At 31.8% G+C, this 25,345-nt stretch overlaps 1 protein-coding gene across 1 annotated transcript; it reads right to left on the bottom strand.

The window, feature by feature from the left end:
• Positions 1–958: 958 nt before the first annotated feature.
• Positions 959–22,862, bottom strand: LOC127733077 (kinase suppressor of Ras 2-like). The gene is made up of 12 exons (XM_052242356.1): positions 22,804–22,862; positions 18,137–18,215; positions 17,276–17,340; positions 14,347–14,982; positions 13,429–13,480; positions 12,821–12,928; positions 8,166–8,324; positions 7,750–7,971; positions 7,064–7,198; positions 5,281–5,410; positions 4,609–4,689; positions 959–2,396 (listed from the first exon to the last, which is right to left on the bottom strand). The coding sequence occupies exons 2-12, from the start codon at positions 18,181–18,183 to the stop codon at positions 2,322–2,324; spliced, it is 1,710 nt and encodes a 569-aa protein (XP_052098316.1). The 5' UTR covers positions 18,184–18,215; positions 22,804–22,862; the 3' UTR covers positions 959–2,321.
• Positions 22,863–25,345: the final 2,483 nt, after the last annotated feature.

Genomic DNA, 25,345 nt, shown 5'->3' with positions numbered 1-25,345 from the left:
GATAGAAATTATAGATTCATCCGAACTTAAAGGTACTCATTTTTCTACCGTGTAGTATGACGTGCCCGATGCAGGAAATTCATCGTCATTCTGTTCGCAATTTAAAATGATCTGTCCATAAATCTGATTTATCCAAAGTTCGTGTACTGTATAAAGAGTAGCATAAAGGTTGATTTGGAAATTTAAGTATTTGTTTACTTGATTATATCATACGTAATGCGATTCCGCCATTAAAGTTCAAATCGTTCTATTTTTTCCGTTTTGTTGTTTGAATGATGAAAGGTTATGTTTATGATATAGTTTTATAGTTATGTCATTTCATTAGATAGATGGCTCTTCAATTAGATTATGTTTGATGGCCTTTTAACTTTATTGCATAACCACAAAAATAAATGAAATCAATAGTTTTAATCGCATCACATAAAAGTGTGCATTATTTATTGACCTTTACTTGTATTTTGAGGTTTTTCCTGTTGTTGGGTGAGTCCCCTGATCTCTATTTTTCAGTTTAGTTGTTATGTGTTATTGTTTTTTTATACTTTAGAGAATTAGTTTTTGATGGAAGATATGTGTAAAATTTATTAATATCATGAAACTTTGCATTTGTTGATGATGTTGTTTCTGAATATCGTAGCTTGGTCTTTGTTGACTTGTTTTCTTTAATTTTTTTCCGTTTAGTCGCTGTATCATTTACATATGCAGAAACCTCATTTTGCACTTTTTATTTTGCAACACGACAGTTTTTGAATGGCTCGTGTTGCTCAAGCTCGTGTTTTTCTTCTTTTTTTTTTGCCACGGCGTTTTCAGTTTGTCTTCGGTTAATGAGTTTTGAATGTCCCTCTGGTGTCTTCAGCCTTGTTTTTTTTATCCTATCGTCACCGCTGTTAATCGTCAGTAATGGCACAATAAAACACATGTTTTTTTAAAACTATTTTGAAAAAAAGATAAGACACCAATAATTATTTAAGAAAATTTATTTAAGAAAACAATAACAAACAATACTTTCATAAACATCATATAGAAACCTTTAAAATGAGATCTTTAGGTTACAATACTCACACGTAAAAATATGCATATTCATACTATGTCGTTTGAATGAAAGCAAAAGAAATATGGCCTCAAAATAATCGAACTTAACTCATGAAATGTCATTCTATATTCAAACCAAATACATTTTAAAACCAGCCTGTACCACAATATTTACTTAACATCTTAATGAAATGATTTAGAAAAAAACATATTCTATTTTTTGCTATGACCATCGTCAACATCATCTTATTAAAATATTCTTAGACTGATTTTGGCTGCTAACCCTTTTTAACTAAACCGAGGTATAATTAGGCATGTATTTGGCCTATAGGTGTATACTACATAGTTGGTGACAATATCCAACCAGGAGCGGTGACGATAATAAATTCTGATAGCCAGTATATTTCTGTCCGAAAACAATATGTACGTACATATTACCAATATTATATGCAATGTCACTCATCTGGTTTTGGCAATATTGATGATTATCTAATACTAGAGGCTAAATACATGTTTTATTATCCATCGTTTTGAGATAAAATGTTTAGCAGCCAAAATGAATTTATTAATACTTTTAATTTTGGGACGATTTTGACGATATGTTGTTCATAAGAGTGATCGGGTTTGCAATAATATCATTTGGGAACAACATGGACGTTTATATTTTATACATGAAGTAAAACAATTTTAATTTTCCAATCGCACGTTTATATATCTCTGTCATTTGAGATATTCATATCTCTCAGACTTCTTAAAAATTCTGACTACAGATTATCTAAGCATTTATTATTTCAAACCGTAAGGGATCAATTAGAAAGTATCTATAAAAAAAACGATAAAAAAAATACCAAAAGTAATGTCAAAAGTACTTTGACCTTACTTTTATCTTTAGGATTTTCAAATGGTCTTTTTTATTCAATGTACTCAAAATTGAGGTACTTTATAGTAACTTGATATGTATGTATCTTAAACCATGATAATAGTACATTTGACCCAAATAAATCCCCATGGAATATTTTTGGGGTATTCATTTCCGAAGTATGACAAATATTAATGAGTTATTTTTCATTTTTATTATTTCTCTAATAAAATATTCATACTGTAATTCTCAAACTACCGCTGTTCGATACATGAAATTAACAAGTTTGCATAACTTTGATCCAAATCAATATTTCTTATCACATTTCAAACTGTCAACAATGTTTTTAAATTCTCATGATAATGCATAAACAAACAGGAAAGGGGAAACACAACATTTAGCGGTAATGGATGTCAATATAAAAATCGTCTCTCTAACAACAACTGATTGAGCCGACTCTACTTAAAATGTCTGGCTCCGATATACTATGTCTTTTGTGTAATGATATCTGCAAATATTAATATAACATTGAAAATAAAACGAAATATCAACATAGCAAAAAAAGAGATAAAACTGTTAAGGAAGTAAAAATGGAATATATTTGAAATTGAATGTTTGCATTATTCAGAAGGGAAAACATGTTTTCGGCTTTATCAAAATGTCATAAATAGTTTTATATAATTAGTCGAAAGCTGATGAGTTAAGCCCTTTTCAACTGATTTTTATAGTTTGTTCTTATGTTGTTCTGTTACACCACTGTCCCGGGTTAGGAGAGGGTTTGGTGCCAGCAAACTAGTTTAATCCTGCCACATTATACATGTGCCTGTCCCAAGACAGCAGCCTGCATTTCAGTGGTTGTCGTTGGTTTATGTCTGTCATACTTGTTTTTCGTAAATTGTTTTGTTATAAATTTGGCCGTTAGTTTTCTCAATTGAATTGTTTCATATTTTTCATGTCGGGACCTTTTATAGCCGACTCTACGGTATGAGTTAAGCCGTCTTCAACTGATGTTTATAGTTTGTTCATATGATGTACTGTTTCACCACTGTCCTAGGTTAGGGGGAGGTTTGGTGCCCACAAACTAGTTTAACCCCGGCATATTATGTATGTGCCTGTCCCAAGTCAGGAGCCTGTAATTCAGTGGTTTTCGTTTGTTGCTGTATATCATACTTGATTTTCGTTCATTGTTTTGTACATAAATCAGGCCGTTAGTTTTCTCGTTTGAATTGTTTTACATTTGTCATTTCGTGGCCTTTTATAACTGACTATGCGGTATGGGTTGTGCTCATTGTTGAAGCCCGTTCAGTGACCTATAGTTGTAAATTTCTATGTCATTTGGACTCTGGTGGAGAGTTGTCTCATTGACAACCATACCACATCTTCTTATTTTTACATTTAGAAAGTACAACACAGCAACCAGTTCTTCGTCTTAACTACGCCCCCACCCCAAGTGTAAAAGTATACATATATTAGGGATGTCAACTCTGTGAAGATTTACTAATCGAGTACTCATTAGATTTACCGAGCGATACTCGAGTACTCGCTCGGATCAACATCTACAAAATGAAAACACAAAATTATACCCATTTTATTTATTGTGGGTCGTTGTCTTATGGACGTAAAACCCTCAACATAATTACCTAGGTTTAGTTAATAGTTCCTGGAATTTTATACCATAATTGATAATAAATAATAATAAAATCTATTTTATATATTATAATATATATACATATTTATAAATTACCTAAGATGGGTAAAGAAAAGCTGTAATGTAAGTGTAAAATGGAGGCGGAAGATACCAAGGGGACATTTAAAACTATAAATTGAGATAATCCTACAACGCCATGGCAAAATAAGAAAGACTCCGAACACGTCCACAAAACACTACATAGAAAATTAAAGAATGAGCAACACGAACCCAACCAAAAAATTGGGTGATCTCATGTGCTTCAGAAGGGTATACAGATTCTGCTTCACTATTGGCACCCATCATGTCGATCATTGTAAGTTCAAACTCGGTGATGAGTCTGATTCGGAGATGTTACAATCGATGAAAAGTGGATGGGATTGTGGTCAAGACAATTGGTACATACCCGTGGTCATCTGTTTCAAATTTACCACAGAGAAGTCAACCGGAAAACGTAATTTGTCAATTGTTCCAAGATTGTTACAATTAATTCAAAACAAAGAACGCCATATATCTTTAAGATTTTACTAATAAATGTTTGAATTGGCTGCTCCGATTGCACAAATACAGCTAGCGCGGGACAAAACCCTTCGAAGAAACATGGACCGGTCATATGGAATTCTTGTGTATTTTCGTTTCGTGTGCATTTTAAACTATATAATGTTTACATTATTCCGGTACAGGGAATGGGTAAAAATTATAGAAAAATCTTAATTTAAACTTCTTTTTAACCCGAAGATACCTTCTAAACGAGAGACGAAAGATACCAAAGAAACATTCAAACTCATAAGTCGACAATAAACTGACAACGCCATGGTGCAAAAAGAAAAAGACAAACAGACAAACAGTAGTACACAAAACAACATAGAAAACTCAAGACTGAACTTCACGAACCCCACAAAAACTAGGGGTGATCTCAGATGCTCCGGAAGGATAAGCAGATTCTGCTCAACATGTGGCACCCGTCGTGTTGCTCATGTTAGTACAAATCCGGTGATAAGTCGTAAGTTATACAGAAAGGGAGTGGACTTACCGTTCTGTTCAAGTCTCTACTGATGTTAGCAAAACTTGGTCTGTCTCCTGGATCAAATGACCAGCATAATTCCATTAATCGCTGTCAAAGTAAAACAAATTTTTTAAGCTTAATATTTGGATTGTTTTAAAACTGTATAAGTCAGATATAATATAGTGTTATCATAAAGTATGTTTGGTCTAGATAAGTTCAGTTAGTGTGGTTCATCTTTTAATTAACTGTGTATCTAAATTGACCGTTCATAGCAAAACATTTGCGTTGCAATTTTCTCTAAAAATATTTTTTACCAACAAGTATATGATTTTCATTGCTACATTAACATTTTTATACTGAACTGCCATGTACTCTCAATTGTATTGAAAATTTTGACCTCTACTTTAAGGTGGTACAACACTACAGAGAGATTACTCTTTAAAAATCAGTTGAAAGTTTTAATCACGTTCTATTGTTAAGGAAATATTAAGCTTTTCAATGATCAAAATTACTGTTTGCCAAACTGCCATATATCCAATGAAATTTTTCCGATAAAGTGTGTGGCTCCAGTTTTTTGAAATTTTCATATTTTTGTCAAAGGGTTAAGGTAAATATTTTGTCAAAATTTTATGAAAATTAAACGAGCCAAAATTAATTTTAGTCAAGGTGTTTGGTACCACCTTAGAATATCCAATATACCTTCATTGCCTTTGCACTTTTTATCTTATCGATCTCTTGATATTGATTGGTACAGATTCGCCATATTATAGATTCAGGTAACTGTCCAAAAAATGGATACCTCCACGTGACCAATTCATAAACTATGGTCCTGTAATATATTTACAAATATATAAGAGGATAAAATAAAATAAATATAAGCAAAATAACACAATATACAAATATTTGTGTTCAAGAATTTCCACAATATTTTTATATATTGGTTTATTCGCTGAAATTGTTTCCCATTTTGTCATGCCTTTTATATCTGACTGTATTGTATAAGTTTTGCTCATTGTTGAAGGCAATGGTAACCTATAGCTGTTTAAATCCACGTCATTTGGACTTTGTGGAAATATATATTGACTCCTTGGCAAGCAAACATATCTCCTTATTCTATATAGTAAACATAATTATTATGAATTGAAATGGCTACTTTAACTAGATCCAATGTTTAGCCTTTCAATTCTTTCATGTGCATATTCTAAAAACACATTGACACATGATAGACTCGAAAGACAGAACAGTTGAATCTGGTTAAACTAGTCGAAAGTCAATAAGCAAGTTATGCCAGTTATGTGCCTAAAATGTTTCTTTATAAAGATATAAAGATAGTGAACATATTTACTCGTATATTTTTGAAAAATGTCAGTTTTAAACTACGAGATTTTGTCTGCTAGCTCTATTGATTCGAAAGCCACTGCTAATTCCTATGTAGACGTAATGCGTCTGACGTGCTTAATCATAAGTTTGTTATTTTTTATGAGTTTCTAGTACATTTGGATCGCCATTTATCGCTTAGAGAAATTTTCCTGTAGAATATGAAATAATTCATATTATTTCAGGAAGATTTTTCTACACGGTTAAATGTTAACTCGACTAAATATATTTCCCGAAAGAAATTGAAATCATTTTTTTTTTCAGTTCTAATTCCTAAAGGCCCGTCTGGTTGACGCTGAAAAGAACACATCTGGCAATTTTCCCATTTGAAAATCAAATAAGTTGTTCAGTAATCTTAGTTGTAACGGAAAATTAAAAAACAGGATTATAAAAAAAAACAACACATTTACAAATAGGTATTTGCTTAATAGACTTTCATTTATTTGAAGCTGATTTCAAATAATACTTTTGCTGCCACATGTGATTTTGAAACTATGTCGAGAAACTATTTACATGAAGAAGAAAGACCTTTTTTTCAAAGGCCAGAAAAATTCTAAAAATAACCAACTTTTTTTTTATGTATTTTGATTTCTTCACATATTCGTTTTCACAAATAAAAATGACGTTTGATGTTTATACAGTGTGATATATACGATAAAAAGCACCTTTAAAGTCTTTATATAAGTGTTATTATTTAATAAAAAAAAGCATAGACGTATTAGGGAGCAACCATTTAACTTCAAAAGGAGTAGGGGGCGGGGGCGATCAATTTTATTTAGTTTTTCAACGCTTTAAATCAAATTATTTTTTTCAATATTTAACACTATAAGGTATGGGGAAAATCTGGATTCAGAATATTTTTTTTGTCATCTGCTTGACCAGAATATTTTTTTTTATCAAATTGGGGATCAGAATATTTTTTTTAATAAAAAACCATAACCCTCCCCCCTCCCCCTCTTTGAAGTTAAATGATCGTTCCCTAAACGTTTCCGTTTTTAGATGTTTTCTTGTTATAGATTTACTACATTTAAACCTATATAAAAATCATATTAATTGGGTATGATAGTCTGATAGTCTCACCAGAAAGTCTGAATATGATACTCACCCGAAGGCAAACACGTCGGATTCTTTTGTGCATTCGGCCTTCATGTAAAGGATGGGTGGATCAACCATCAATGTACGTAGAATTTCAGGGGCTATGTATGTAAGATATCCTCTTGGTACACAAGCTAAACCCTCTCTGTAATTATATTATAAAGAAATGGATACCATGAAAACATTATATTGTCTGATAATTAAGAGGCAGCAGGAGTTAACCATTATTCAAAACTCGTAAAGCTATTTTGAATATCCAAGCCAAGAGGACAGAACACCCTAAGGATATCGAATGACATCCAAATGAAACGAGAAGGTTACGTCGTTAGGTTAAGCAACACATTGAATTATTCAATATCATTAAATCATACACACATAGCATATCAAAGGAGAACAATTTTACATTTGAAAAAGAAATCTGTTTTTTTTTATACAAGATGTAGAATTGTACTTTGTGATTCACCTCTCCTTTTTCCTATTGCTATAATTGCTTTTAATACAATTATTATTTATCTTTTAGTCAATTACAATCAAAACTCATCATAGACTGTTTATGCTTATGAAGGCAAAGCAATAATTGTTTTCGTACGTTGAATAGATACTTACTTTTTTCTTCGAATTATGCTTTCAGGTTATACGTATATCTTTAAAAAAGAGAGTTAAATACTATTGTGTCTTTCCTTATATACTAATTACCTATCATGTTGTGGTTCTACAATTCCATAATCCATAACACTGACCCGTGCCTTTGGACACAAGAAAATGTTTCTTGTATTAAGATTTTTCACCACTATTCCTTTTGCATGCAGATATCCCATCCCATGGGAGATCTGTCGTAGGAGTTGTATTTTGGACTGCATACTGGAGACTTCTTTCTGGATATGTATGTGTTCGTATAAAGACACACCATCTTGTATGCTAAAAAGGAAACAGAAGACATGAGTGTAGGCTCTATGTTCACAATGCAGATATTTTTTTTCTTCGTTCAATTAAAAAAGTGCTATATCAGAATCTCAACACATTAATTTTCTTCTCTTTTCTTAATCGTTTGAATTAATCTAGAAAAGGACTTAAAATAGTTTATTTGTTTGATTATTTATTTTATAATATACCTTTCAATAATGGAATATTTGTTGAAATCTGTACATGATCCCATGAATAAAGCAACATTTTCGTGACGAACTCGCTGCATCTTTGTAACCAAATGCCAGAAATCTAGAGCTGTGTAACTGCCATAATAATGTATGTTAACATCTCCATGCCATTTCCCTCTGTAGAAATAATAGATGTAAAGGGTCATATATTTATTCTTGATAACCCGGAAGCAATCTCAGTATGATACAGTAGAAGAGAGTTGCACTTTGGCTCTTACATTTCGATGAAAACTATAACACAATTTTGAAAGAGCGTCTATTCGTGTATGATAAAAGTTGCTGTATATCTCTAGCGAGCGGCTAATCAAAAAACCGGAACTCAAAGAAAGACAGACAACGCCATTGTGAAAACAAAACAAAAGAAGAAAAGACAACGGACCATAATAGGCACACATAAGGTAAGCAAAAAAACTAATGATTTAGCATTACGAAACCAAAAAAAACCGGGTTTTTTTTTCACGGAAAGTTAAGCAGTTCCTGCTCCGTCGTGTTGTTTTGGTACAAATTTGTTGATAAGTCACATCCGGTCATATGATTAACGAGGAAACAAGGATTTGATTGAGAATATAACCAATGGAACATATCCACATATCTGGTCATCTGTAACACAAATATTCCATAGCGGCCGACAAAAAAATAACGATGACAAACAGAAAGGTTCTGTATATATAAATATACATTTACAATTAAGAACCGTTTATGGAACGCCACAGCTGTCTTATGTGGAACTCTGATATTACGTTATGTTGTTTTATTATTACTTGATGATATTTGGTCTTTACATAATATGGTTTTGACATTACGTAATGATGTTTTGATATAACTCAATATGGAATAGTCATTACATAATGATATTTCGATATTACACGATATGGTTTCGTATTGACTTGATATAGTTTTGTCATTACTTAATATGGTTTTGTTATTACTTGATGTGGTTTCACCATTATTTAATTATTTAATGTGGTTGTGTCATTAGACAATGTGGTTTTAACATTACTTGATGTGTATGTGACTTAACGTAATGTAGTTGTTTCATTACATGATGTGGTTTTGTTATTTCGTAATGATGATTTGCCAATTCTTTATATGGCTTTAACATTACGTAATGATGTTACAAAATTTGACGATTTTACACTAAATGATGTTTTTGTTTCAGTATTTGATGTGGTTATCACATTACTTGATGAGGTAAATCCACGTGACCATTTCGGAAAAAAATATGTTCTATTTTTAAACCGATTTCCATATGTCGTTTGTTAAATGTGCTTTGGATGAGTATTGCTATCCATTGAGTTAAAGTTCAAATAAAAGTTCGAGTTGTTGTTCAGAGTTATTTGGTATGAAAAAGGGGAACGGCAGACAAAAATTAAAAAAAAGTACTAAAAATTAACAGTATTTCGGATAACTCCTATACAATTTTATAACAATTCACGGAGGTTTACAAATTTATCATGTCAAAACAGTTTAATTCGGTAATATTTAATGCAAAAAAACCTTATGTAAAAATAAGAAAGTGTGGTATGATTGCAAATGAGACAACTCTCAACCACATACCAAATGACGTAGAAGTTAACAACTATATGTGACTGTATGGTCTTCAACAATGAGCAAAACCCATACAACATAGTAAGCTATAAAAGGTCCCGAAATGAAAAATGTAAAAACAATTCAAACGAGAAACCTAACGATCTAAATGATGAAGACGCCGACGCCACTACCGACGACGGAATATAGGTTTGTTGTGTCTCACTGCCGCTACATTAATGTCGCAGACTCGACACAAATCAAAAGACTTGTACTTTATTGTAAACAAAAGAGACACTTTAAATCACTAATTGAAAAAACAAACTTTTGGGAATATCTGTTTCACAGGTGACGACGGATATGTTCCAGTTGTTATAACCACAATCCCGTCATCTTTTCCTCGAATGTGAACTACCAAATAAAACCAAATCACCGGGTTTTTACTTTCACGAATAACACGACGGGTGTCACACGTTGAGCAGAATCTGCTTACCCTTCCGGAGCACCCGAGATCACCCCGATTGATATATATTACCCAGTCATACCGATCTATTGAGTTAAGCCAATTGAAACTGTTTTTCACATTTTTTTCTTATGTTGTGCTGTTACACTACAGTCCGAGGTTAGGTTAGGGTTTAGCGTTCACATACATGTTAAACTCCGCCACGTGCACTTTCTTTATGTTCCTGCCCCAAGTCAGGAGCCTGCAGTTCAATGGTTGTCGTTTTTTCTTGTGTGTCATATTTGTTTTTCGTAGACTCTTTAGTTATAAATTAGACCGTTATTTTTCTCGTTTGAATTGGTTCACATTTTCACGTGGTGTTCTTTTGTAGCCGACTATACGGTGTGTTGAAGGCTGAGCGGTTGCCTATGATAGCTTACTTCCACTGCATTTAAACTCTGGTGGATAGTTGTCTCATTGGCAATCTCACCACATCTAACTTTAGTTCAATTTCTATGTTGTGTTTTGTATACTGTAACATTATTTATCTTTTGTAAGCATAACCCTGAGTCCTCTTTTCGGAAGCCCGAGCAAAAGCCCTTGATCCACGATAGAAAATTTAAATACGAACTCATATTAGATAACTCGAATTTCAACTCGAAATCCTAATCTAAATAGACTCAAAATATTCGAGTCTAACTCGAACTCTACCTCGAAAGATGACTCAAATTCAAAGTTGAAGTCGAATTGTAACTCGAACTCTACCTTTAAATGTGACTCAAACTCGAAGTTCAACTCGAAACTCAATACTAACTAGAACTTAATTCTAACAATGGCTTTAATTCTAACTAGAAATCGAAGACAAACTCAAAGTCTAACGCGATTAGTAACCCGAACTTTAATTTAAACTCTGAATCGATGGATGGCCACACTCATCCAAGGCACAAAAAAACATGGAAATCTATTTAAAAATAGAACTGTTTTTTCCGAATTGGTCACGTGGTTTTACCTCATCAAGTAATGTGAAAACCACATCAAAGAATGACAGGACCACATTAAATACTGAAACAAACACACATCATGTAGTGTAAAATCGTCAAATTTTGAAACATCATTACGTAATGTTAAAGCCATATACAGAATTGGCAAATCATCATTACGAAATAACAAAAGCACATCATGTAATGAAACAACTACATTACGTTAAGTCACATACACATCAAGTAATGTTAAAACCACATTGTCTAATGACACAACCACATTAAATAATGGTGAAACCACATCGAGTAATGACAAAACCGTATTAAGTAATGACAAAACTATATCAAGTCAATACGAAACCATATCGTGTAATATCGAAATATCATTAAGTAATGACTATTCCATATTGAGTTATATCAAAACATCATTACGTAATGTCAAAACCATATTATGTAAAGACAAATATCATCAAGTAATGATAAAATCACATAACGTAATATCAGAGTTCCACATAAGACAGCTGTGGCGTTCCATAACCGTTGGTTTAATAGCTTTCTTTTTTAACAGCTACTCTTATGAATATCAACTCAACTGGGAGATATATACTTTAAAAATTACAACATGTTAAAAAGTAACAAGATTTAAGATTTTTCTTGTCATATCTAAGTACACGGGCATGGATTACAATCTTAAGATCTAAAACATATTTTCTGACAACTTTATATTATAAAAGTATGTATTTATTTTTTTTATTTTTGCATATACTGTTTTAAAACTAAAGTACTAATGGCGTGTACTATTCGGTTATGATATTCTGTTTCATTTTTTTGTTTTCTGTGTATGTTCATTGATATTGTACTATTATCTGAAATGGTTGAATCTCCTGAAATTGCATATGTTTCTCCATAAAATTGTCATTTATCTATGTTTATCTATTTAAGGAATGACTGTAATATTTTTTCTGTCTATGAAGAAATAACCTCAATCACGTGATGCACACTAAATAACCTGCATTGAGGTTATTTCGAATACACAGAAAAAATATTACATTAATTCCTTATAATTTAATTTTAGTATCGAAATAAAACGAGTAAATCATCAAAAATTGTTGATGACGTCTCTGTCACATGGTAAAATTATGTCTATGAGATGATAGACAAAAAAAATATCCAACCAGAAAACGCGTTACTTCTGAAATTAAATTATTTAGTTTTTAATATGACAACCGTTTTCCCCCGTTATATTTTAGGCCATAAATTAAAAAAAAAAAGTTATTAAAGAGTTTATATTTTAATTATCTAATAAGCGCTATATTACATTCTTCACAACGGCATGAAATGTTCGTGCAAGAATAAATGACATATCATTATCTTATACCGTTTTTTTCTGGTAAACGTTTGAATAATGAAAAACACGTCAATACAAATGTATCAACTAAGCAACTGTAAACAAAATTAGCGCAACAGTAAACAATTAACTTTTTATAATCAATGTGCCTTTCATGAAAAACTATCATCATTTCACACGGAAAATGAACATCACCTCACTACTTAATTGTTCGTTGTCATTTTTACGCATTTCAATCTGAACGAATATACTTAAAATATATGTAATTGAAGCAAAATAACCAGTATTTTGTACACTGTAGAAAATTCTATCTTACCGGTAAATGACCCGGTCTCTTCCAGTTCGAAAACACGTGGTGAATTCAAGGTCTTCGTATGGAATGGAAAATTCCTTTAGGTTTGTGAGATCTTCTGCCGATGGATTTCTAAAAGTATTGATAATATTTATGAAGAAAAATTGACAAAATTTTCAAGACGCTTAACAACGCATACATACAAGAATTGGATAAACTGATTTCCAACATTTATGATAATTAATCTGTAAATTTTCATTCAGTAACAGCGAAACTTAGATTTTCCAGTAGTATTTAATCATTTTCAGCAACTAAATGACTACATGTGGCTGTTTACATGAATTATTGAAGATTTGTTAAATCCAAGCTGTAAACCTGCTTTATAGTAATGATTGGTGATTGTCGCATTGCCAAATTACCTTTATATTCATAATAAAAATATAGCAATGGTCAAGTAAGAGCCACAATATCTACTCGTGTATATCAATTTAACTCATCAACATTAAATTACACGAAGAAACATCGGAGTAAAATTGCATCAGAATGAATTGAAATAGAATTATTTTTTTTATGTTCTAGATTTTAAATTATCGGAGTCTGTTTCCTCATTTGAATCATGACAGTATGCTTACCTGTACATAGAACGGTTTTCTAAATTGTCAAAAACTGTACTCTTTTCTTCTTCTGAAAGAAAAAAAAAGAATCTTTCAAAGATTAAACAGAAACCTGCATGCGTACACTTATCTTAATAAGGATTGAGGATATTTCAAGTACCTGTTTGCATATAATATAAAATTAATTAATAACATTAATAGTACTAATTTTACTCAACCAGATGCACATTTCAGCCGTTAATGTCTATTTAGTGTAACTGGAGGCCAAACTGTTTGAAAATTCAAAATCTAAGACAAGAATTATCGGGATTTTTCATTATTCGATTTGCAACTTTATTATAAAAAGCCCAAAATATCTGAAATGATGAAGATAGATTTTTCTTTGTTTAGTCATGAGAGCCATTTTTAGAACATCTATTGATTAACGATTGCAAAATAAGCGCATAATAATTCTTGAAGTGTTCACGACAAATGTCTCAAAATATCTTCATGAGGTGAGCGCGAGAACGGAGTTACGGCATCTAATATTTATATATGTGAGCCCTATAACACTAAACAGTATAGACAGAACGGTTAAATTTCTGTTGCCGAAAAAAATATGGTAGAAATAAATTGTTTTATTCCTTGTTGTCTACTCGACATCGTCTACTCGACATCGCAGGCAAATATTTCATGCATATTCGGGATGAATCTTAAAATTAAATACTCTGACATTATTCTACGTCCACACTTTCAATAAGAAAATAAGATTACATGATTTATCGGCAATTTCGTCCGAACCAATTTGCCCCCTTCCAGTTCCACTGTCTAAAGTAATGTAGTTCCTAATTTATCTTACTATCCTTGTTCTACAAATCATAGTCCAAACAATTAATAGAATATACATGTACATACATGCATTAACCATTTATACATTTAGTTTAGTTATAAACGTACCCTTCTGTTCCAGAATTTTTCTCGAAAGAGGCCATGTGTGATATGGTTTGATTTTACAGACTGGTTCAGCTACACGTGACGTTCGTTGGCTTTGTGAGGGTGCACTTCTCGTAACTGTCAAATTCTGTCGGCTTCCAGATTCTCCTACGCTGAGTGTCAAAAAATTCTTTTTATTATCATCAGTAAGTATTTCATTAATATTTGAAAATGAATTATGAACAGATGGAAACGGATGAAGCGATGGTGAAGCGTCAGCTGATTTATTGTTTCTAATATATACATAGTTTGGATCATCTGCATCGTTTATGCTAATTAAGTCAAGTTGTAGTTTTTGAGTTCGTATCAAAACTGGATGTGTATTTGATAATATATCTGTTTCGCATCCGGAGTCGGATCCTGATCTCGTCTGTATTTCCGGTATGAAAACTTTGTCATGATCATGTGTACTGTGCGATTTTACTCTAGAATTTATCCATAAATAAAATCGTCGAAAAACTGACGGGAATATATTTTCAGCGCCTTCTGACCGAGGACGAACTAAACTATTTAAATTTGGCGACTTTTTACAAGCACATCTGTTCTTATAAAATGCAGTTTGTTCTTTTGTCTGGAGAACTTTAGTCCAATGTTCTTCACCTGAAAAAAATCAAAGTAATTTGATATATTTTTTCCCAAGTTGTTTGTGTAAAGTCGTTATCGCAATACCTTATTCAAATTGGAGAGGTTAACACATGCATGATGGCCTTGTATATGTAAATAAAAAAAAATATTACAATGACAATTTGTAGACCAAGATGCCAGCTCGTTACGACAAATTGATTTAAGGAAATAATAGCTTTAGATAAAAAAAAAAAAACAAACTATGATACGATCTATGTAAACTTACTTATCCTTTGAATATAAACTCATTCTTGAAGATTTTCAATTTAGCATTGCAGTTAGATCTTTGAATGTTGTCTTTATCGGTACTAACATTGATTTTATTTTTAACAGTTTAACACATAACTTAACAAATCGTATTATAATAGTTATCCAGGTATTACATGTAACACATATGGTCCTACATCGTGTATTATTACTTATATTTTGGCATTGCATAAGGTCATGCTTTTGACATCTTAACACTCAATCAGTTGGAGGTATACTGATTGACATTTTCGTCTTGGAAAACACGAGTTATTCATTAGTTTATGTTAAAAGGCTTTGAAACAGCCTTCAGTAATTGTGAATTCACTTCGATCGATATTTTGTGTTTTTCATCTTTTTATTATTTGTTATTGTGCGAAATATCGCTCTGATGAGTCAAGCCCTTTCAAACTGAATTTTACAGTTTGTTTTTATGTTGTGTTAGTACATACATGTCATAGTAGAGGGAATGATTGAGCGCTCAAAGCATGTCAAACCCAGCAAGGAACCTGAAACCGAGACTGAGTGGTTGTCGTTGGTCGGTATCTGCCATATTTTTTTTTCTTTCATTGTTTCATTACAAATCATGTTGTTGGTTTTTCTCAATTGAATGTTTCACATTTGGTCATACCGAGGACTTTTCCGTTTACTATACGATATTAGGTTTTCTCGATGTTAAAGGACGAATAGCGACTTGTAATTATTCACATATTTATTTTTTAGTCTTTTTTAATAATTGTCTCATTGGATATCATATCGCATCTCCGTATATCAATATTACTTGGATATATTTGTGACTAAGTGAGACTGTTGTTTCGTGTATTGACATCTAGTTTTGCCTCTTTTCCAATCAACCTACAATCATTTTTCTATCCAAAACGTATTTTCCAAAATAGTTTGGTCTCTTGGTGTTCTAATTGTCTCTGTGATAGGTTTGAAATTATCTGTGTGTGTTAGATGTGTTAATTCCATTTATTTATTTTTTTACTTTGCTTGCTGAAAAATAATGACGTCGTCATTATCACCATTAGTCTAAACTTTTTCATATGAGGGTCTAGATGGGTTTTACAGAATAATGGGCAAAACGTGCAGAATAAACGGCAAAAAAATAAAAAGTATAGGCAAAAATAGGCAAAAATAGGCAAAACAATAGAGAATATAGATTAGACTAATGGGGTGTTGAAATATATTGATTAGAAAAAATGAGCAAAATATATAAAGAATAGAGAAAAATGGTCTAAAAAATTAAAGAATAAAGAAACGAAGAACCCCTCATTCAGACCCTCTGTGTTGTCTTCTCTAATGTTTACTGGCCTTGCAAAGTTATTGAATTGCATTGATATGGTAATTGTTAGTAAATATACTCTTTAAGTATGATATTTATGTCTATCTTAAGGTTGTTTCAAGGATATGTTTATTTGATAATCGGTTAAATATGAATAATAGGAGACAAGAGATGTTCACGCCAAGGACAGTAACCCATCGACAGAGAAAAATTAATCTTAACACTTTTTATGTTAAAATAATAAGTGAGAAATGAAGCGGAAATAATTCTATAACTCAGAAATGTACATGTAGTAATTGTTTCATTGGCAATCATACCACATCTCCTTTTTTACATATGTAGTGTCATAAACATAAACATGAATAAGCCAGCAATCCATCAATACAAAACCATCAAAAGATATCTAACGGTCAACAATAGACGGATGTCTGTGCAATATTTCAAGGTCTAAATCACCCCAAAGTTTAGAAAATGGCAAATGTATTTATCAGAATCAATGATCTGCCATGTACACAAAATACCCCCCCCCCCCCCCCCCCCCCCCCCCAAGAAAAAACAAACAAAAAACAAAACAAATATTAAGACGAATTCGTTATTTTGCCACTTTCAATGTACTTGGCTATTGTCGCCACTTTCAGTGTACTTGGCTATAGCATAGCTGCCAGTTTTTATTGGTGGAGGAAGCCAGTGTATCTGGAAAGACCTAATTAGAAATAGTCTATATGATGAATAACTGACCTTTCATTGCTTCATTGCTTGTGTACTTTGATGATCGATGCGATCTTCTTCTTTTCAAGGAACACCTAAAACAAATCATTCTTTTTTATCATAGTATCTTTAACAAATATCTATAAACAATGAGTCAATTGAATCGCGATTATTTGCATTTTATCAAATTGAGTTCATTATATATTTTAGATTCAATGTATATTCAGAAATTTACCTAGTAAATAACATAGAGGAGGGTCTGGATGGGGTCCTTCTTTCTGTATTCTTTAATCCTATATAGGCAATTTTTCTCTATTCTCTATAGCTTTTGCCCATTATTCTCTATATTTCATATTTTTGCACCTCACTATTCTCTATTCTTTATATTTTTAGTCCATTTTTCTCTATTCTTTATACTTTTATGCCCATTATTCTCTATTCTGTAAAACCCATCCACACCCTCATAGAACAAGATTCTAATTTGTGTTGACTGTTTTAAATATTTTAGTTTCTTCGGCACAACAGTTTTTAAAATTCAATCCTGACTTTTTTCTTGCAATTACATTGTCTAATTACTGTCAAATTAAAATTGAAATGCATTATTAAATTAAGTTAATATGTAACTGATCTTGTAAAAGTCATTTCAATAAGATTAAGATTAGTTTAACTTTACAATCTGTTTCTAATATTTGAGAAGATATCGTTAAATGAAATTAAAATTGTATACGATCAAAATAATTAACCTTTATTAAATAAGTTCCTCGGAATGAAAATTTAATGATGTCTTTTTTCAATAACAAGACTTATTTCAAAATGAAAACATATATGGTAGTCACTGGAATTAAAGAGTATGCTAACCATTTTATGTAAATACATATGAAATTAACATACCTTTGTGTGCAGCTTGGATGTACTAAACTTGTTATAGAGGATGCCATCCTTCAGACTTTATAATACCATCAGGACAAGTCTATACAAATACAACAGAACTTTTCTTTATTCAATTAGATGTGAAACGTACATGATAGAGTATAAAAATGTAAACATATATCGACCTCCGACAAACGAAAAATCAATTCTATATGATACTTTTACTATCTATCAGTTACACAGTTGTATTACTTTTTATTTATGTTTATCGAATCTAAATTGAATACAAAAGAACATTATAAAATTCACATAAAAATCATCGTGCCTTTAGGTTTTGTTCTTTGATCGAATATTCACAATAAATGTTGTTCAACTTATTTTACCAATAACACGAGTACATTTTCAATGATGCTCAAGCAAGCTAATTGTTTCTGGATATAAAATTGATGATACGTTTTTCGAATCTTGTCAGTAAACAAATTAACTAGCGGAAAGATAAAAAAAATAATATAAAGAGTTAATCAGATGACATAAATTAAAATGCGAACTGATTGGTACTTGCCTTCTGTCCAGTTGCAAATATTTCATGCATGATCAAGACGAAGGGCAGACAAGACTATTCCCAAAAGAAACAATGTATTTACAGAGCAGCACTAAAACATGTAACTCAGACATGTTTGCTCTTACTGTCAAATCCTAATACACAGAACAATCCTACAGACACTTCATCTTGATTGAATGATTCATCGGTGATTGCTTTACGCCGCATACTGATACTTGTTTACCATATTATCATTCCAACTTGATTTTCAAAAATACCAAAGCTCTATGAAAACTGTACTGTTCTCTTACTTTTCTGTGATTTAAAAATAAGAAAGTGAGGTATGATTGCTTATGAAACAACTATCTATAAAGATTTAAAAGACTAAGACGAATACAACTACCGGTCACCGTACACAGCTCACAGTAACCAATAACAACCACTAGATTACTTGTCCCAATAACAAAAACAAAAACAAGTTGAAGGATAACTCCTAAACGTGTTATTTAAATAAATTTTTAACCATAGATATTTATTGGTGTGAAATAATGTGTTATTTCCCATTCCAGAAGGTGACATCAAAACTAAACATTTATTGGGGTGAAATAATGTGTTATTTCACTTTCCAGCAGGAAAACTAACATATTTCCAAAAAAAAACTATGTACATATGTATCTATGATACAATTTTTAAATGTGTTCACCTTTTCATAATATCACGAATTCAAAATGATGAAAAAGAGGTGATACACTTTCAATCTTTTAAAGTGACGAAATAGAAAAAAAAAATCTAAAGCATTGTATTTATTTTGAAGAATCGCTAATCGATGAGTGATAAAAAATTTCTCAATTTTTAAAATGGTTAAACAAATGTGATTGAGGTCTTCTTTTAATTCCTTTCGAATCTAGGAATTGTCGTTATTTGGTTCATAGACTTCTGTAATTAGCTGACACAAAAAGTAAAAAAAAAATAGATGCAATACGTCTGACAGAAGATTATAATGAATTCTGGGAATTATTGGCTTCAGATAGGTTGTGCTTAAGGTAGATACTACCCCTATCAAACTGAAATCAACGAGTAAAATAAATAGCCCTATTATAATAAACACTCCGTTGATGTTTTAAGGTGAATGTTTGAAAATGAAGTGTTAAAATGATTGATAGCCTACTCTGTTCCTCCCGGTTTTTCTTCAACTAAAAAGCAGCCATAAAAAACTGCCAGTAAGTTTCAATACATACCACGCCTTTTCAGCGATATTGAGTAAAGTACGAAAACAAATGATATTTATAAAAATTTGGAAAAATGAGCTCGGTGTAATTCGGTCCCGGTGTTAACGGTGAGTGTTATAGTGATATCGTACCTCAGTTATAGTTTTAAAAGTCGAGCGCTGAACATGTATTGATGTACTTATTGGCATACACTTTTTATTACTAAACAATCCCTACATGTATGTATCAACATTGGCCAAACCAATTACATAATGCACAACTACAACATACTAATATTATTATACTTCACGTAAAAATGCCATATTTTGATTGGCTAATACGAGGGTGTTAATTTACTCTATCACATGGCTGAGCGGGTGACAATTTTTTTTAATGTCACCCTCTAGTCCAAACCAATCAAAAATCGACAATTTGAAGGACAATGAATTGAAATTACATCAAGTTATTTAAGACAATGCTTAAGTTCTACGTTTTGGCTCAGATTCTATTATTTGACTGTCAAAATAAAAAAACATCTTGCTTCACTTCTAATCCCCGTAACGTTGTTATGTATGTGACGTCATAGACAATACTTTTGAATAAAATTCATCTGTAAAAGACAATAATGATAGGACATTCAGTATAATAAATTAAATAACACATAGCTGAGAGGGTGATAGAGCAGATTGGTACCCCCTCGAAAAAGCATTGTCAACCTTGGCTTCGCCGCGGTTGACAATGTTTTCTCGGGTACCAATCTGCTCTATCACCCTCTCAGCTATGTGTTATTTATATAATGTTGTATACGTTTCACTAACTTATAACCTTTCTTTTGGGGGATGGATTGAGGATTGCAGGGTATCATTTTAATCCTGTACTTATTAATATGGGAACCATCCCTATTTATTATACTTCACGTTAAAATGCAATATTTTGATTGGTTAATTTACTCTATCACATGGCTGAGCGGGTGACAATTTTTTTGAATGTCACCCTCTCGTCCAGACCAATCAAAAATCGATAATTTAAAGAATTTACATCAAGTTATTAAAGATAATGCTTAAGTTCTACGTTTTGGCTCAGATTTTATTATTTGACTGTCAAAATAAAAAAAAAAACATTTTGCTTCACTTCTGTTGTGACGTCATAGAAAATACTTTTGAATAAAATTCATCTGTAAAAGGCAATAATGATAGGACATTCAGTATAATAAATTAAATAACACATAGCTGAGAGGGGGATAGCGCAGATTGGTACCCCACGAAAAAGCATTGACAACCTTGGCTTCGCCGCGGTTGACAATGTTTTCTCGGGGTAACAATCTGCTCTATCACCCTCTCAGCTATGTGATATTTATATATTATTATACTTCACGTTAAAATGCCATATTTTGATTGGCTAATACGAGTGTGTTGATTTACTCTATTATCCTTCATGGAGACGCTTGATCCAGTGTGCGCTTTATTAAATACGACTCTATCCTATGGCAAATACTCTATTACCCTTTACGGAGATGCTTGATCAAGTGTGCGCTTTATTAAATACGACTCTATCCTATGGCAAATACTCTATTACCCTTCACGGAGACGCTTGATCAAGTGTGCGCTTTATTAAATACGGATGGTTGTTATGTACAAGACGTCATAGTTTATTACTTTGAATTTGAAATTTAATCGACAGTAATAACAGAACATTCAGTATACTAAATTAAATAACACATATCTGAGAGGGTGATAGAGCAGATTGTTACCCCTCGAAAAGACATTGTCAACCTTGGCTTCGCCTCAGTTGACAATGTTTTCTCGGGGTAACAATCTGCTCTATTACCCTCTCAGCTATGTGTTATTTATATAATGTTTCCCATAGATCCATATGCATCAAAACATCTTTAACGCTGGACTTTAAATAGCGTTTAAGCCTTCAGCGTCTGTGATAAATATTATCTAGCGCTGAAATGTTTATCGTCAGTCCAGCGGCTCTTTTAACAAAAAATCTTTAAAGTAAAGATACTCGTAAGTCATACACATTTCAGTATAACTTAAAAGGGTCGCTGGTGTGTACAACTGCAGTGCTAGACTTTTAAATTCATCATAAAGCTGAAGTTAACATCTTCGGCGCTAGACTTTACATTACAACGCTAGAGTTTACACCTTCAGCGTTAGATTTTATATCTCTAGGGATGGAGTTTACATCTTCAGAGCTGTACTTTTACATCTACAGCCCTTACTTTTACAACTGAGACCTGGAATTTCAACCTCCAGGGCTAGTCTTCTTTTTTTGAGCCTAGACATTACATCTTGAACGTTAGACTTATAGAAATACAACCCCATATCTGTGTGAGACCAACAGGGCTCCGCAAAACATCGACTATTAACATATATTTTAGATCTGAGGGTTTTTTAAATTTTGTTTCATTAAAGCCTTGTCTGTGATTTGATGATCAAATTGTTTATTTGATTCAAGAAACAGAGAACAATACATGTACATAACATAAAACGTTAACTTTGTATTTAACATAAACCCCGCAGGTCAGTCATCATAAACTAGTTTAACAAAAGTTTATATCAAATGTTAACCCCTTCCCCCAAAAAATGGAAAAGAAACTAAGATGATATATTTTTTGTTTTGTATAACCACTTTTATGAAAGGTAAATACTTTTAAGCTGTTCGAAGTGTGAAAATTGTAGTCAATTTCATCAGCACACAATTTTAGTAACTCATCATCAAATATAGGAATGATCACCTTTACATCTAACCATTCGTAATACTGCAAATTGAAAATACACAAACCATTCATGAAAATTATACAGTAATTAAAAAGTAATCTCTACATCTCTATTACGTTGTTCTAATAGATTTACAAATTCTACGAAAATAATTTTGTAATCACATGTTCTTGAGTTAACAGAATAATTGTATAATAAATTGGAATACTTTACCTTCTTAAATGACAGAAATTAAAATTCCCGATAAGTATTTCACCAAACAACTTCTAGCGTTTTGATTGTATAATAAATGCAACGTATCCATAAAACCAATACCGCTCTTTCGTCAGTCAAGGTATTACAAATGACTTTTGTTTTGCGACATCAAATCCCAGTACACCAACATACGAGTTGAATTCAAACTTAATTATTTAGCATTAGAAAATCAATAGTCAGTAAGCTGTCGCTCAGATAACTTAGTGTCGTTATTACAGAAAATTCTAAAGAAGCAAATTTGGCAAATGTCATTGATGCATCTGTGAGCGATATTTTGAAAAAAATCTGCCTTCTTATTCTATATAAGAGTTGTAACCATGGAAATGTGAAAGTCTAATTAACACCTTTCTGATTATTAAATTTTCTACCATTTGAGATTAAAGAAATTTATTATCAAACCAAAAATATAGTTTGGAAAATCTTTTACGACACCATAAAGTAATTAAATGTAATGGGAACTCAACTGTAATAACGAATTACTTTAGTCAGCGAAATAAATATTTGTTTCATGAAATATATTGAAGTTCTTTAATGCTAAATCATGATTTTGTAAATATATGATCCTTTTGTCATTTAAAGTAGACAATATGTCACAGATATTAAATTAACGAATAAAAAAAAATCTCAATTGACTGATGGCTGGTGACCGATAGTAACTGAGGTTTTTTCATAATTAATCTCAAATGAGACACTTTGAGTCGTTGTTTCAGAATCGAACGTACTCTTTGTAATGAATATGTTCAAAAGCGTCCACATTAACTGTATATCGTTTTTGTCGTAGCTGTCATCACACTTTCTTCTTTCTTTAATCATTCTTTTAATTATTCCCAAGAAAGCAATCAAACTTGTACCTTCTCCTCCACAGGATGTTAAGTATCGCAAGATTGATTTTAATCATGATTTCAGGAGTCTCTCATAGCCTTATAAGTCTGAAGCTTTCGCATGATTGATAGGGCCAATATGCATATCGTATGCGCAACTATAATCTGATTCTAAAAACACTTTGCAAGAAGTGTAATATCCACCATTTATATGCATTGTTCGTATCATTAAATTTTGGGGACTAACAGCATAATAAGGTAATTTTCGTAATTCATTGGGGATCACAGTTTACAACTCTTATAAAAACTTTAAAAACAAATTATCATTCGTCCATTATAGATTGTTGAAAAAGAAATATGATTTTGGATATATATTTTTAAAACTTTCTTTTACTTATTTTTTTTTCAAGTTTCTCATAGTCGAAATGTCTTTTTTAAGGTTCATGCGCCATTTACTTTGATTAACAATTTATTTGCGCAAAAAAAACCCAGAGAATTCAACCTTACTTACATACATGTAAAACTATATTGATTGATTCATTTGTTTTTAACGCCATTTTCAGCACTACTAGCTATTTCGTGGCAGTCAGTTTTTATTGGTGGAGTGAGCCTGAGTGCCTGGAGAGAACCACCGACCTTCGACAGGAAAACTGACAATCCTTGTAGGTAAAACTCTATTAGTGTGTACATGTACTTAGGGGAAACAATTTAAGTTTTCTGTGTGTTAGCTGATTCACAACTTCTTTATCATATATTAATAGTTATCAAAGGTACCAGGATTATAATTTAATACGCCAGACGCGCGTTTCGTCTACATAAGACTCATCAGTGACGCTCAGATCAAAATAGTAATGAATCAAACTGGTCATGCAGGTTTTCAGTCGTCGTTTTGTTATCTGTTCCATGGTTTGAAACTAATACTTATTGTTACTCTTTCAATTGGCAATATTGATTTCACGGTCCTACTAACAAACAAGCAATATCAACCTCATTGTTCATTGTGTACACTGAAGTAGACATGATGTAATACATTTTACGACTTAACTGTGAAACGGAATTATGTTGGTGCATGGCGTCACAAAACGTGCAGATTTTTTTTCCTGATTAACTGGAAAAAACATAGATTTAAGATTATCTAATATCGTCTTAAAGCAATTAATGAAGTAGATTTGAAAACTACAATTCCTGCCAAACATCACTTCTCTACTTGCGTTTTCAATCTTGAAGATAATACAAATATGGTGAATAAATATATATATAATCCAAATTGAATCTTCAAACCTATACAATAATGAAAAACAGAAACTGTCTTTCAGTATGTAGTGAACTACATTTCAACGGCATATTTAATGTTAACCACAAGTTATATTAAATGAAAAAATTAAATAAATAACTTACTAAGTGAGTTTTTTGTTATGTACATATATATATGCACCATACGATGTAAATGCCTCGGATTTAATGTAATAGTTCCAATTTGTTTTTACAATATATCATTGCTATATATATCAAAACAAAATCCATGTCAACCCTCTTACCATTTAGATCATGAAATGCCAACCATCAATTAAAAGAGAGTTAACGTAGTTAAAATCCTTATTTTAGCTTATCTCATTTATTTCAGACCTTTACTCTGGAGAGCAACAAGTTATCATTTACATATACGAATTCAACTCTGA

The sequence above is a fragment of the Mytilus californianus genome, unplaced genomic scaffold (genome assembly GCF_021869535.1).
Source record: "Mytilus californianus isolate M0D057914Y unplaced genomic scaffold, xbMytCali1.0.p SCAF_3, whole genome shotgun sequence".
Classification (NCBI taxonomy): Eukaryota; Metazoa; Mollusca; class Bivalvia; order Mytilida; family Mytilidae; genus Mytilus; species Mytilus californianus.
Note: the sequence above shows the minus strand (reverse complement) of the source record. Positions and strands in the feature narration are given on the sequence as shown.